The sequence below is a fragment of the Terrapene carolina genome, unplaced genomic scaffold (assembly GCF_002925995.2).
Source record: "Terrapene carolina triunguis isolate 2854851 unplaced genomic scaffold, T_m_triunguis-2.0 Scaffold740, whole genome shotgun sequence".
In the NCBI taxonomy this organism is placed as follows: domain Eukaryota; kingdom Metazoa; phylum Chordata; order Testudines; family Emydidae; genus Terrapene; species Terrapene triunguis.
In genome coordinates, this window is record NW_020665091.1 from 3,137,630 (window position 1) to 3,151,018 (window position 13,389).

Here is a 13,389-nt window from a genome sequence, read left to right on the forward strand (position 1 = left end):
GCAGCAGAATGTGGGCTAATGAAACTCATTCATGATGTCAATCGCTTTGTAACCTAACTGTCTCTCTTCCCTCCCTCTCCTCTCGGTCTTCCCCCACCTCGCTGAATTAGATCTGGCAGGGTTAAGAGTTTGCATTTGGTTACAACTCGCAAGCCCTGGTTAGAGCGCTTGGAGGGAGAGAGAGAGAGAGACATACACACATCAGACAAGACTAAGAACATGTGAGTGCTGCCAATCTGGCCTGGGGAGGGAGGTGGTGGCATCTTTATGGGGGAGAGGACTGAAGGGTCCAACTCCTTGGGGAAGGATGAGAGGTGGACGGGGTTAAATCCATGTCCCACTATTACCCCGTTAATCCTCCTGTTAGAAGTGGTGCAGTGTTTGAATCCCCCAGCTGATCTCCTTCCAGGGAAGGGGAATGAGTGTATTTTGGAGGAGCGTAATGACCCCACTTCCCAAGTAACCCCCAGATTGGGACCAGGATGTGAGGGGGCAACTAACCTGCTCAGATTTCCATACCACACCCTGCGGAGAGGGAGAGGTTAATGGCTAGACCTTGCACAGGCCCCCCCTTCCCTCAACAGGGGGATCACTCCCCGCCATGCTGAGGACCTTTGGACCCTGAACTGCTGAGCTGGGCAAGCTCCCAAGCTGACAATAAACACAAGCTGAACCAGGTGGCCCAAAGCCAGGCGGAGGGAAACCTTCAGAGCCTATAGGGCTGGATCTCTTACTGTTCCTTCCCCTGGTTCCAAGTGACCCGGGTCCATGGCTGGCGTGTAACAAAGAGCCAGTACACCTGGGTTCGTGCCTAGTCACCCTTTAAATGGCTTCCTGGGAACCATATCCTTGGCTAGTACCTGATGTCCAGCTGGTACCTGATTGGATCTTGGGTCTCTTCAATGTCTCCATTGGCTCTATAACACCTGGTCGGTACCCAGTGTACCCAGGGGTCCGTTGGGCTGTGCATGAGCCTCCCATGAAGTTTCCACTGGTTGCATATGGCCCAGATCTATGGCTGGTCCGTAACTCACGCTCCATGTACATTGTGTTCACAGGCTCCCCCTGCTCCTCCTGTGGGGGTCTCTCCTCTTTGGAGTGGTCAGTTCCAGCCCAACCCCAAGGAAGCTTTTTGGGGAGATCACATCCCCCAATTACCCCAAGCCATACCCCAACAACAACATCAGCACCTGGGACATTACAGTCCCAAAGGGTTTTGTGGTGAAGTTGAACTTCTGGCAGTTCGACCTGGAGCCATCTGAGTCCTGCCTCTATGACTACGTCAAGGTGCGTGCAGCAGAGACCTGGGGTAGGGCTGGAGAGGGGAAGCTGGTGACCTCAGGGCACAATCATTTTTCAACAGCAAGCAGGCTCTCCTTGCTATCCAACAGGCACAGAGGAGAGGGAGGGAGTTGGAGATGCATAGACCAGGTAATGGTGATACATGGAGCAGGTTGAACTTCGCAAATTCTCATGATTTCCCCTCTCCCTTTCTCCTTGACAGATCACAGCAGATAAGAAAGACCTGGGCCGGTACTGTGGCCAGCTAGGCTCAGCCACAGGCAACCACCCGGGAGTCAGGGAGTTTGTGTCCAAAGGGAACCAGATGAGGATGATGTTCCACTCTGATTTCTCCAACGAAGAGAACGGCACCCTTATCCCCTACAAGGGCTTCCTGGCCTATTACCAAGCTGTGGGTGAGTATGAGAGCTCCACACCATGCAGGAGGGGGGCACAGGGCTGCTCCTCACCAGGAGAATGCAGAGGAGCCCTGGGCCCCATCCCCAACAGGCAGAGACCCCAGGACAGTAGCCAGACCCCCAGCACCGCCGCACTGCCAGTACAGAGCTTTCAGTCAGGTTTAACTCTTTCTTCTCTTTGCCCGGCACCCCCTCTCCCCTCAGATCTGGATGAGTGTGCCCATGGCAACGCCCTAGAGGAATACGAGGGGCCTCTGTGCCAGCACCTCTGCCACAACTATGTGGGAGGCTACATCTGCTCCTGCCGCCCCGGTTACCAGCTGCAGAGCGACCACCACTCCTGCCGAGGTGAGTGAAAGGTGCAGAGATTGATGCAGGGGAATAGGGCCCAAGTGTGGGAGCCCCCCAGAGGGGAAAGGGAGGGAGGAATGACCTAGGAAGCCATTGGTGGGACGAGAGGCGGCAGTACCCACTGTAACTGCTGCTCTCTTCCCTCCCCCAGTGGAGTGCAGCAGTGAGCTGTTCACAGAGACCTCTGGGTACCTGTTGAGCCCAGAGTACCCCCTGCCCTACCCTGAGGAACTGCGGTGCAACTATAGCATCCGCCTGGACAGGGGGCTGGCCATCACCCTCAAGTTCCTGGAGCCCTTCGATATCGATGATCACCAGCAGGTCCACTGTCCCTATGACCAGCTCAAGGTACTGGAAACCAGCCCAAACCTGCGTCCCACCTGCCGCCAAACCTGCTTTTCTCAGGGAAGCTCGCAGGGCCAGCACTGCTGGCAGGAGAGAGCAGAGATTAGAAAAGGAGGAATGCCCAGGGACCAGAGCAAAGTTGTTTTCCCCAGTCCATCCTCCAGGGTGCCTAGTCCCCAGCATCCTGAGCAATGGGGCTCTGGGCCCCTCCAAGACCCCTCAGTGCTGGGGGTGGTTCCTGGATTCTAACCAGAAAATGTCCTCCTTTGCTCCGTGTTACCTCCTCATCCCTCATCCTTCTCCACTTCCCTATATTCAGGATTAGATGGACCCATAGATCTGACCCCAGGCTGGGAGAAGCAGGGACTGGCCCATTAGTCTGATCTGGCAGTGGTGACCCCAAAGTAGATGGGTCACAGGCCCATTGAGGGGAATTGGGGCAAATAGGCCCCTTGGTCTGGCCTGATGCAGGGGAGGAGGGGGTACTGGTGTGGAGAGGCCTGTTGGTGTGATTCTGGCTCTGGTGAATCATCTCTTCCTCTCCAGATCCAAGCACGCGGGAGACAGATTGGTGAGTTCTGTGGCAAGGTGTCGCCTGGCAGCATCGAAACCAACAGCAACGCGGTGGATGTGCTGTTCTTCACAGATGAGTCAGGGTTCAGTCATGGGTGGAGGATCCACTACAGTTCAGAGAGTAAGTGGCTCCCTTCCTAGAGCTACTCCAGGCCTGAGCATGCTGCTTGCTAAAGCCTTGCGTGTTCCCCAACAGGAATCCGGTGCCCACAGCCTGTGCCAAGGGACCAGTTCACCCTCATCAAAGACCTGCAGCCCCTGTACCGATTTCGTGACTACTTCATCGTCAGCTGCCAGACTGGGTATGAACTGATGGAGGTGAGGCCCTCCTGCTCCCCACCCTTCTACTCTCTTCTTCACTCTTCCTTTCTTCTCTTCTGCCGAAGTCTCCTCCTTTCCAGTCTCGTCTCCCTCTTTTCCTCCTTCCAATCTCCTCCCCCTTCCTCGCTCCCTGCCTTTTCACAGGAACGGGTGGTGTCAGGAGATTAAGAAAGAACATTGTCATTACTCTCCAGAATGTTTGGGAAGCAGGACTCACTCCCTGGAGGGGCCCCTCAGGGGCTCCAGCACTCTGCTCAGGGATCTGATGAAAGGCAGAAGGACTTCCCTGCCCTTCTCTCCTGCCCCATCCCCAGGAGGGGTGTCTCTGGGGTAGAATCAGAGTTTACTGTTTTGGTGACTGCAGGTTTTTCTGGCTGAGATAAAGAGGCTGCAGCATGAGCCTGCTGAAATAGGGGTAGCCAAGGCCAATGCATGACGGAGGGGTAGGAGGTTGGGTAAGGAGGAAAGGTTCAGGGGTCACAGAAGGGCACTGAAGTGGACATCAGGAGCAGAGTTGCGCAGCGGTGAGAAGGCAGACACGAGGCTCCCTCCCCATGATTTGGGGTTGGGAGCACGGACCTGAGGTTACATGTGGTCCTCAGCTCTTCTCTTCTTTTTCCTGCAGGGTGACCAGAAGTTGGCATCCTTCACCGCTGTCTGCCAGGATGATGGGACTTGGCACCGACCCATGCCCCGGTGTAAAAGTGAGTCAATAATCCCACCCCCACAGATGGATTATCCCCCCGAACCGATCCCGGACCCCAAGGGGTGAGTGGGGAGTACATCCTCCATAACCCATATAGCCTTTCTATTGTCAGCAAGGGGACTCATAAATGCCAGTTCTGACAGTATCTTAGGCATTGTGGTCCTTAGGCATAGGTCCTACTGGGACCAAGACTGAGTCCACCCCTCCCCAAAATCATTGCACTCAGGGAGGTGTCAAATGGCCACCATGCTTTCCACTGGGGCTGGACATCATGTTTAAAATAAAAACTTGTTTAGTACAAAAATAGCCTTTCCCCCCCAAAAAAACTATTGATGTTCTCATTTTTTGTTTTTGTTTTTTGTAATATTTTTATGACTTTAATCAGAATTATTATTGAAATATGTAACCCCTTTTGATAAAAATGTTGATAAAGTGTCATTAAATTAAAAAAATAGGTCAGCTTTGAACAACTTTGAATTTTTGTGTGCCTTTTTCTCCATTTTCCAAGCAACTCTAGTCTTTGCCAAGTGGGTACTGGACCTGCATCCCCTCCAGCGTGCTCTTGGACAGTCCCCATCCCTCCCTCACACCATGGGCTCCAGCTGAGTCCAGCATGAGTCTCCGAACCTCACTGCTGCAGTGAGCACTCACTTAACTTCTCTCCTTGTTCTCTCTTGTAGTTGTGAGCTGTGGTGACCCCAAAAATCTCACCAACGGGGCCTTCAATTATGTTAGCGAACACGGGAACAACTACTACCAGTCAGTGATCACCTACCGATGCAAGGAGCCTTATTACCGCATAGTCACCAACAGAGGGAGCGGTGAGTCCTGACCCAGGAAGAGCCATAGCAATCTGAGCTGGGAAAGCTTCGGTAACAAGGGTGGTCCGTCCCCTTTAAGGGCAGAGTAGAGGGTCTAGGCATCAGTCAACCTCTGTTCCATGGCATGGCTCTTTCAGGATCCAGGAGTTTGGGGGAACACGAGGACCTGGGGAATGGCAGAGGCAGATATGGGAGAAAGGAAGCAGTCCCGGGGAATTAGTGTTTGGGGAAAACCAAGACAACTATCTCTTTAAGGGCCTGGGATCAGGACCCTTCTAATGTAGGGTGGAGGCAAGGCTCCCTTCTCTCCCAGCCGATTAGGGAGCCTTGGGAAGGAGGGTAGCGTATTTGCTGCCTCGTTTCTCCTAACAGGGGGGCTGCTGAGCTTTCCTCATTTGGGGCTGGAAGAAGTGAATTGAAAAAGGGCCAGCTGGGAGAAGCTGGTTTAAGGCTGCAGCTGGCCTGAATTAGCACAGTCCCGGTAGGAAGGCGGTGGAACTCTTGAATGCAAGGAGAGTAAACCTGCCTGAATTATTACACAGGCCCAGGAACGGGCTGTGGGACTCCTGACCTTTTAAGAGAGGGGGCCTGTCTCTGAATTAGCACACAGGCTCCCAGGAAAGGGGTGGGGGTGAGAAGCTAAAGACTTCTGTGCTCTGTCCAAAAGTTAATAAATAAGCCAGTAAAGGGGTAATCTTGGTCTAAGTCAGTGGTTCCCAAACTGGGGTTCGTGAACCCCGGGGGTTTCGCAAAATGTTACAGGAGGTTCTGGGGAAAAAAATTCCATAATGGCAGACAGAACTGTCCCTAGGGACTCCGGGTAGCACGGGGCCAGTAGCCCAGAGCCCCTGGACTTCCAAGAGCTAAGCAGATCAAAGCAAGCATATCTATCACACTGAGGAGATTTAAACTTCAAGACTACTTATAAGAAATGGAAAGGGAGGTGGATATTTTTTGCTGTTTTTAAAATTAAATAGGCAGCTAGTATTGTTTTTAAAATTATTATGAAGAACAAGTTTAAGCTTTCTTGTAACATCCGTTGTTTGCCTGGACTGCCCGAGACCTGAATGCTTGTATAGGCGGAACTCTTTGAGTTGGCTTCTTAAATATCTTCATGCTGTTTCACATCTGATACTCCTGGATGAAACATAGGAGCCTTGTGTTATAACAGGCTTATTCAAAGAGTTACAAGCTACGAAAGTGAGATCTTGGAAGAGTGTTACCGTTTTCATAATGTAATAAAAATACTGTAATGATAAATAATAATTAATAATAAATCGTGTGTAATAAGCATGTCATAAAAACAAATTTTATATTTCAAAGATCACTGCTTTTATAATTTATGCTCAGGTAAAGGAGAAAATCCCTGGAAATATTCATTTTTAGAAGGGGGTTCGCAAGACTTGACATTTTAGTGAAAGGGGTTCACAGGTTGTTAAAGTTTGGGAACCACTGGTCTAAGTACTGTGATCTGGGAGTAAACCATTGCAAGACTCAAGGAGGGTAGGGGGGCGGCGCGGGCAGGGGAACTGCAGGGCCATGCTGTGCCACATAGGAGTGTGCTTGGGGACAGTGCCTGCTACACTCCCTCAGATCCCATCTCCCCACGCAGCCCCTTGGGCCTAGGCTAGAAGCATCCCCCTATCCATTCCCCATGGCTTCTAGTTCCCTGTGCTCTGGAATGGGTCTCTGCCCCCCCTTTGGGAGATGACTCCCCAGGCTCACAGTACAGGGGGAAGACTCTTGTGCTCCTTTGTCTTGGCTCAGTCTCAACCTATTCTCACCTCCCCACCCCCCGCAAAAAAATAACTTCTTCAGAAGCTTGAACCCCTCAGACACTTGCAAAGATCCTCACATTTCCCCCACCCCCTCTCTAGTCATGACTGTTCCATGCCAGGTAGATTTATCTCTTTGAATCTCTCCCAGAACTCAGTGACTGAATAATATAACTTCCAATGAGCATCTCATTACCCCTCAATCCCCTCCAGCCCCCTGAGCGTTTCTGTGATTCTTCTCTGAGCTCCCTCAAACTTGTCACTATCTCTCTGGAACTGAGGGGCCTAGAGCTGAGCAGAGCATCCCTGCTGGAGGCTTTCCAGATGGGGCAGAGAGGGACTGCCCCCTTCCTGTCTGATGTGTGATGCCTCTGGGATTGAGGTGCCCACAGCTGAGCACAGCATGCCAGGTGGGGTTGTTCCAGTGCCCTAGAAAGAGGAACTACCTCCCTGTTCCCCCTGTGCCTGATGCTCACTCCCTGCAGTCCTTGGTTTCATTAACTTCTTCTCTTTTCCCTCAGATACATACAACTGCTCCGCTCAGGGCTCCTGGACAGACCAAGACGGCCATGAGGACATCCCAGTGTGTTTACCAGGTAAGTAGGGAACGTCTCACTGTGTTCAGCACTCAGCAATATGCCTTCAGAGTCAGCACAAACCAAGGGAGACAAGCAGAGAGAGGGAGAGAGATGGAGAAGTGGAGCTGACAGTAATGTGGGACTGTCTGTGAGGGAGGTGGCAGTGCAGGAGATGGAGAAATCCATATGGAAAGGCAGCAGGAGAGCAGGGAAGCAGGGAACTGAAAGCTATGGGGAGATGAGAGAGAGAGCAGGAGAAGAGAGCATATAACAGCCTCTTTGGTTCCTGTCCCTCCCCACAGTGTGTGGGAAGCCAGACAAACCCATCACTGGAATCCAGCGGATAATCGGTGGCAGCACAGCACCGCCAGGAAGCTTCCCATGGCAGGCGAAGACACACATCTTTGGGCTCGGGGGTGGGGCGCTGCTGGGTGACCGCTGGATCCTGACAGCTGCTCACACCATCTACCCCAAGAAAGACAGCTCAGTGACAGAGACAGGTGGGAGGATGAGCCTTGCTGAGGTGGCTAAGAAGATCGAAGTGTTCCTTGGCCACACGGAGGTGAATAAGATCCATGAGCTGGGTAACCACCCTGTCCGCAGTGTGTCCGTGCATGACGACTACGACCCTGATGATGAGAACAACTTCAATGGGGACATTGCACTGATCGAGCTGCAGGACCCAGTGCCACTGGGCCCCAACCTGCTGCCCATCTGCCTCCCAGATGCTAGTAACAGCACTTTCTATGCCAATGGCTACATGGGCTACGTGAGCGGCTTTGGGGTGGAGAAAAACGTTCTCGCAGACCGGCTGAAGTATGTATCATTGCCAATGGGTGACCAGAGTTCCTGCAAGAAATGGCTGCAGGGAAAGGAGGTCAGTGGGAAGCCCATGATGTTCTCTGAGAACATGTTCTGTGCTGGCTCGCCCAGTGTGGGGAAAGATACCTGCCAGGGGGACAGTGGGAGTGTCTTCACTGTGCAGGATTCAGAGAGCGAGCGCTGGATAGCCACCGGGATTGTCTCCTGGGGCATCGGCTGTCACAAGAGCTATGGCTTCTACACCAAGGTCATCAACTACCTGGACTGGATCAAAAATATAACAGGGATGTAGAGGCTCTGAATGCCACTATCCTATTGGCTGAAGGCTCAGTGATGTCATATAGGTATCCAAACACCCACACATCATTGGCTGAAGCATCGTGATGTCATAAAGGATTGTGATGTCAAAACTGCCATAGCAATGGTTGAATTCTTGGTGACATCATCAAAACTTCCCAAAGCCTCTGACTGAAGCTTTGTTGATGTTCTAAGGTTTCCAAATGCAACTTCACTATTGGGTGCAGCCTTGACAATGTCAGGCAGTCTTGTGACATCCAACATGCTATTGGCTGAAGTCTTGGTGATATCCTAAAGATTTCTGAAATCTGTCGCACTATTGTTTGAGATGCTTGCAATGTGGTAGAGCTTCCTGGAAGGTGCTGAGTGCAGACTGTACTCATGCCTTGGCACCAATGAGGTTCTGTCAATATTAAAATCACTGCTATAGGAACCAACTGTTTTTATTTCACTGTCTTCCACTCCCGCCTGGATTTTTTAATAATTAAAAAGCACCTTCCTCCCACCAGGTTCTTAAAGAAACTTACAGGCTGTGCCTCTACAGAGATTGCTTCATCCAGACTGAAATGCAGCCACCTCTGGAGTAGGTTGCCAGGCATCCAATTTTTGACTGGAATGCCTGCAGCGCCAGCGGGGCAGGCAGGCTCCGTGCCTGGCTTCGTGCAGCTCCCAGGAAGCGGCAACATATCTCTCCGGCTCCTAGGCAGAGGGGCAGCCAGGGGGCTCCACGCACTGCCCCTGCTCACAGTTGCTGCCTCTGCAGCTCCCATTGGCCGCGGTTCCCACAGTACAGAAAAATCTGCACAGCACAAGCTTGTAAAAATCCACTCTCAGCCCAGTGAAAATGAGCGAGTGAACAAGGGTGGGGGAGAGCGAGTGATGGAGGGAGGGGGATGGAGTGAGCGGGGGGCTGGGGCCTCAGAGAAGGGGTGGGGCAGGGGCAGGGCCGGCGCAACCCATTAGGCGACCTAGGAAGTCGCCTAGGGCACTACAATTTGGGGGGTGGTGACTGCGGCGGTATTTCGGCGGCGGGACCTTCCGCCGCCTCTGTGGGGGGCAGCATTTCGGGGCGGGACCTTCCACAGCCTAGGGCGGCGGAAAAGCTGGCGGCGCTCCTGGGCAGGGGTGGGGCCTTGAGGAAAGGGGCGGGGCAAGGGTGTTCAGTTTTCTGCAATTAGAAAGCTGCAATTTCGGTTAGACATGTGAGGTTTCATCACATGACCTAAATCTTTAATGAAAGATTAATTTTTAATTCCTGGAGACTCCAGGACAATCCTGGAGGGGTTGGCAACCCTTCTCTGGAGTAACGTATAGCATATGTTGAATAGTCAAACAGCAATACTGAACAGCATTTAGGACAGATTAGAAGGAATTCAGTGACCAGAAACTGTAAGGAAGCAGAAAGGAATTGCCTGCATCATGGCATGTTCAGGATCCAGGGATTAACAGCACAGCTCATGGAGGAAAGAGCCAAGGAATCTGTAGTGACCACAATTATGCTGAGGCATTGGGGTATTAGTACTGACTCAGATGGGGAGAGCACCCCTAAAGCATTGTGTGTATTCACTGGAGATCTCCCATCTAAGTACTGATCCAGCCTACACCTGCTTACATTGAAAAATCTAATGGCCTGGCTCACCCATAGTCATAGAGTTTAAGGCCTGAAGGGACCACCAGATCTTCTGGTGTGATCTCCTGCACATCACCGGCCAAAATCCCACCCAGTTACCCCCTCTTTCAGTCCAATAACCCAGATTAGATTAAAATATTTCAGCCCTCAAGAGACTAAACTATGGTAAGCAACAAGCAGAGAATAGGAGAGACCAAGGTGCTACCAATGCCTGAGGCCTACACTGTCAGGGAACTGACTAGGTGACATATACACAGCTGATTCCAGCAAGTGACCCACGTCCCATGCTGCAGACCCCGTTCCCCCCCCCCCCCCAGGAGAAAATTCCTTCCCGGCCCCACATATGATGATCAGTTAGAGACACTGAGCATGTGAGTCAGAACCTGCCAGCCAAGCACCTGAGAGAGCTTGTACCAACTCAGAGCATTGGCCTTCAGAGCATTGGCCCACCCTGTCTGGTGTCGCATATCTTGCCATGATCCTCTCTGATGCTTCAGAATAAGGAGACAAAAACAAAACAGAATACATCAGGGAAAAATCCTTCCTGACAAAATTTCCTTCCTGCCCCCCAACAGCTATTTTCTACACCCTTGTTCTTGTGCTGATGAGTGTCTCTGGTGACAGTCTCATAACCATGTTGATGTTCTCCAGTCCCAGTTCCCTCTTTCCTCCTCTAATTCTGCCATCTTCTTAGCCAAACGTCCCTACTTCTCCTCCTTTATCAAATCCTTGCTGCCTCTTCACCCCCTTGGTCTCCTTCCTCAGATCCTCCCTATCCTGTTCCCTCCTCCCTTTTCTTGCTGATGTCCTCAAAGAAAAAAATCATAGATTCCAAGGCCAGAAGGGACAATTGTGATAATCTAGTCTGACCTCCTGTAGAACATGGGCCATAGAACTTGTTTTGAACAAGAGCCTAATCAATAAGATCTAGGATGAACTCCCTACTTCCCAGTACACTTTCCTCCTCCTCTGTCACACACTGAGACATCCTTCCTGCTGTCCTCCTCTAGCTCCTCTTCCATTCCTGCCCAAGTGACCCTCCTAACTCCCTCAACCTCTCTCACCCTGCTTCTCAATCTCTCTCAGCACGTGCCTTTCCCTCCGAGTACAAATATGCTTTGATCTCCCTATCTTATAAAAACCCACACTGTTGTAGCTCCAGGCTAGCTGCGCCTCTGTCCCCTCATGTGGTCTCTTCTGAGTGCTCCCCCTCCAGGTCTTAGGTCTCGAGTCTTCACCTCTCTAGGGTGGAATCCTGCGTTTCTCCCACTCTTAGATCAGTGTCCCAGGCTTTGGGTATCAGCTGTGCTTCCCTCCAACAAGTGCTACTTGACTTGGTATCTGCAGTTCTTTCCTCCAGGAGCTTGTGACCAGCCATGAATACAGTGACCCCAGACAGCCTTCTTAGAGTATGGTTTAATCGGAAGTGTAGGACCACAGCATAACAGGAGAAAAGGATTAAAACAACAAAAAGCCCACATACATCTCTATCTTACCTAAACCTTAGGTAGGCCTCACTTTTCCCAGATACCCTAGCCTCTGGAGACTGGGCTTCAGTCTGCTGTCAGCGGTCTCTGCTTCTTTCCAAAGAGTGGAGGATTGTCAAGCTCTGTGCGAGGGGTCCCAGGAGGACAGCATAGAGGAGGAGATGCAACCTGCCCTTTATGAAGCCATCGCAGGTAGTGTTGGAGGCAGTGAAGGGTGCTGTGTTGCTGGAAGTGCCATCCTTCCTGCTCTGGACACATGCCATCTCCCAGCATCCTGGCCTGTCTTTCTGACATTTCTTCCTGTCCAGTTGTCATCTTAATCTCAACTTGACCAAAACTCACTCTTTCTCCCCGCAGTCTCCCTTTCTGTCCCCTTTCTCCATCACCACGGACAGCCTGACCATCCTCCTAGTCATTGAGGCCCGTAAGTAGGGTGACCGGATGTCCTGATTTTATAGGGACAGTCCCAATATTTGGGGCTTTTTCTTATATAGGTTCCTATTACCCCCCCATACCCTGTCCCGATTTTTCACCCTTGCTATCTGGTCACCCTACCTGTAAGCCAGGATCCATCTTTGAATTACCCCTTTCACTGGACTCACATGTTCAGGTCATTTTTAATCCGGCCCCTTTTTCTCAAACATCATCTCTAAAATCCGGGCTTTCCTCTCTGTCCCCATGGCCAAACCCCCCCCCCCCCCCCCGCCATTTACACCTTGACTATGGTGGCCTCTTCTTCTCCAGCCCTTCCTCCTTTCAAGTCTGTTAAGATTGTTGCTGTTAAAATCACCTTCTCGGGGATCTGACCACATCAGCCTCCCCTGGGCATCCCTCTGCCGGCTCTCCCTGCACCTCCCCGTCAGACACAAACCCCTTGGCTTTCCCAGTAAGGCCCTTTGTGAGTTAACTCTGCCCTGCCTGGCTGATCTAGTGAGACTGATCCCCACGGTCACTTTGCCAGTATTCCCACCACCACCAGTCAGTTTCTCCCTTTAGCCCTGCATGCTCCCTCCCACACAGCCCCCCGTGCATGGGGAAAACACCCAGGTAAAATCCAAAATGACCCACTGCCTCATTCTCCTCCAGTCCCCTCACCCATGCCAGGAGGCCTCCCAAACCCAGCCTGCTGATCACAGCCAGGCAGGTGACAAGCTGTGGCAGTCTCTTTTCCCATCCTTCCCTTCTCCTGTCCTCCCCCTCCCCCCACAACCTTCTAACCCCACTGAGAAAGCTCCTTGGAGCTAGCAAACTGAGCCAGTTCTTCCCCAGGCTCACTGCTTGTCTGTTGTAGCCCCATCGCCCACCCTTCGTCGGCTTCTGCCTTTAGATCATAAGCCTGTCAGGGCAGGGAGTTGTAGAGAAACAGGCCCCTCAGGCTAATGATGGCCAGTCCCTTGGCTGCGGGATGCAGCGCCTTTCCTTCCCCTTCTGAGAGCTCTTCAGGTCTCTGTCCTGTTCATCTTCTGAAGATCCTCTGCCATGGGAAAGGGTCTGAGACATGAACAGGGCAGGGCTGATAAACATATTGATGCTAATTATAATATTTGCCCTCTCTCTAGGACAGAGGTGGGCAAACTACGGCCCGCGGGCCACATCCGGCTAGCCCAGGCCCCTCCCCCGCTATTCCTCCTCCCCCGCAGCCTCAGCTCACTGTGCCGCTGGCGCAATGCTCTGGGCGGTGGGGCTGCGAGCTCCTGGGGCAGCGCAGCTGCAAAGCCCAGCCTGACCCAGTGCTCTGTGCTGCATGGTGGCATGGCTGGCTCCAGCCAGGCAGCGCGGCTGTAGTGCTGCCAGCCACCGGTGCTCCAGGCAGCACAGTAAGGGAGCAGGGGGGGTTGGATAGAGGGCAGGGGAGTTTGGGGTGGTGATCGGGGGCGGGGGGTGTATAGGGGTCGGGGCGGTCAGAGGGCGGGGAACAGGGGGAAGTCAGGAAGGAGGGGGGGGGGTTGGATGGGGCAGTCAGAGGCATGGGTTCCAGGGGCG

General features: G+C 52.4%; 1 protein-coding gene across 1 annotated transcript; it reads left to right on the forward strand.

The window, feature by feature from the left end:
• Positions 1 to 88: 88 nt before the first annotated feature.
• C1R (complement C1r) lies at positions 89 to 8,722 on the forward strand. Its single transcript, XM_024211939.3, has 11 exons — positions 89 to 221; positions 1,059 to 1,287; positions 1,505 to 1,697; positions 1,905 to 2,048; positions 2,203 to 2,399; positions 2,943 to 3,090; positions 3,166 to 3,287; positions 3,916 to 3,994; positions 4,677 to 4,817; positions 7,114 to 7,188; positions 7,473 to 8,722. Coding segments are annotated over exons 1-11 (2,142 nt in total). The 5' UTR covers positions 89 to 219; the 3' UTR covers positions 8,285 to 8,722.
• Positions 8,723 to 13,389: the final 4,667 nt, after the last annotated feature.

Excerpts from the sequence above, each read along its gene's own strand:
- C1R (XM_024211939.3), top strand. Across the intron at positions 3,288-3,915 it reads CTGGGTATGAACTGATGGAG|GGTGACCAGAAGTTGGCATC; the intron begins GTGAGGCCCTCC and ends TTTTTCCTGCAG. Across the intron at positions 4,818-7,113 it reads AGTCACCAACAGAGGGAGCG|ATACATACAACTGCTCCGCT; the intron begins GTGAGTCCTGAC and ends CTTTTCCCTCAG.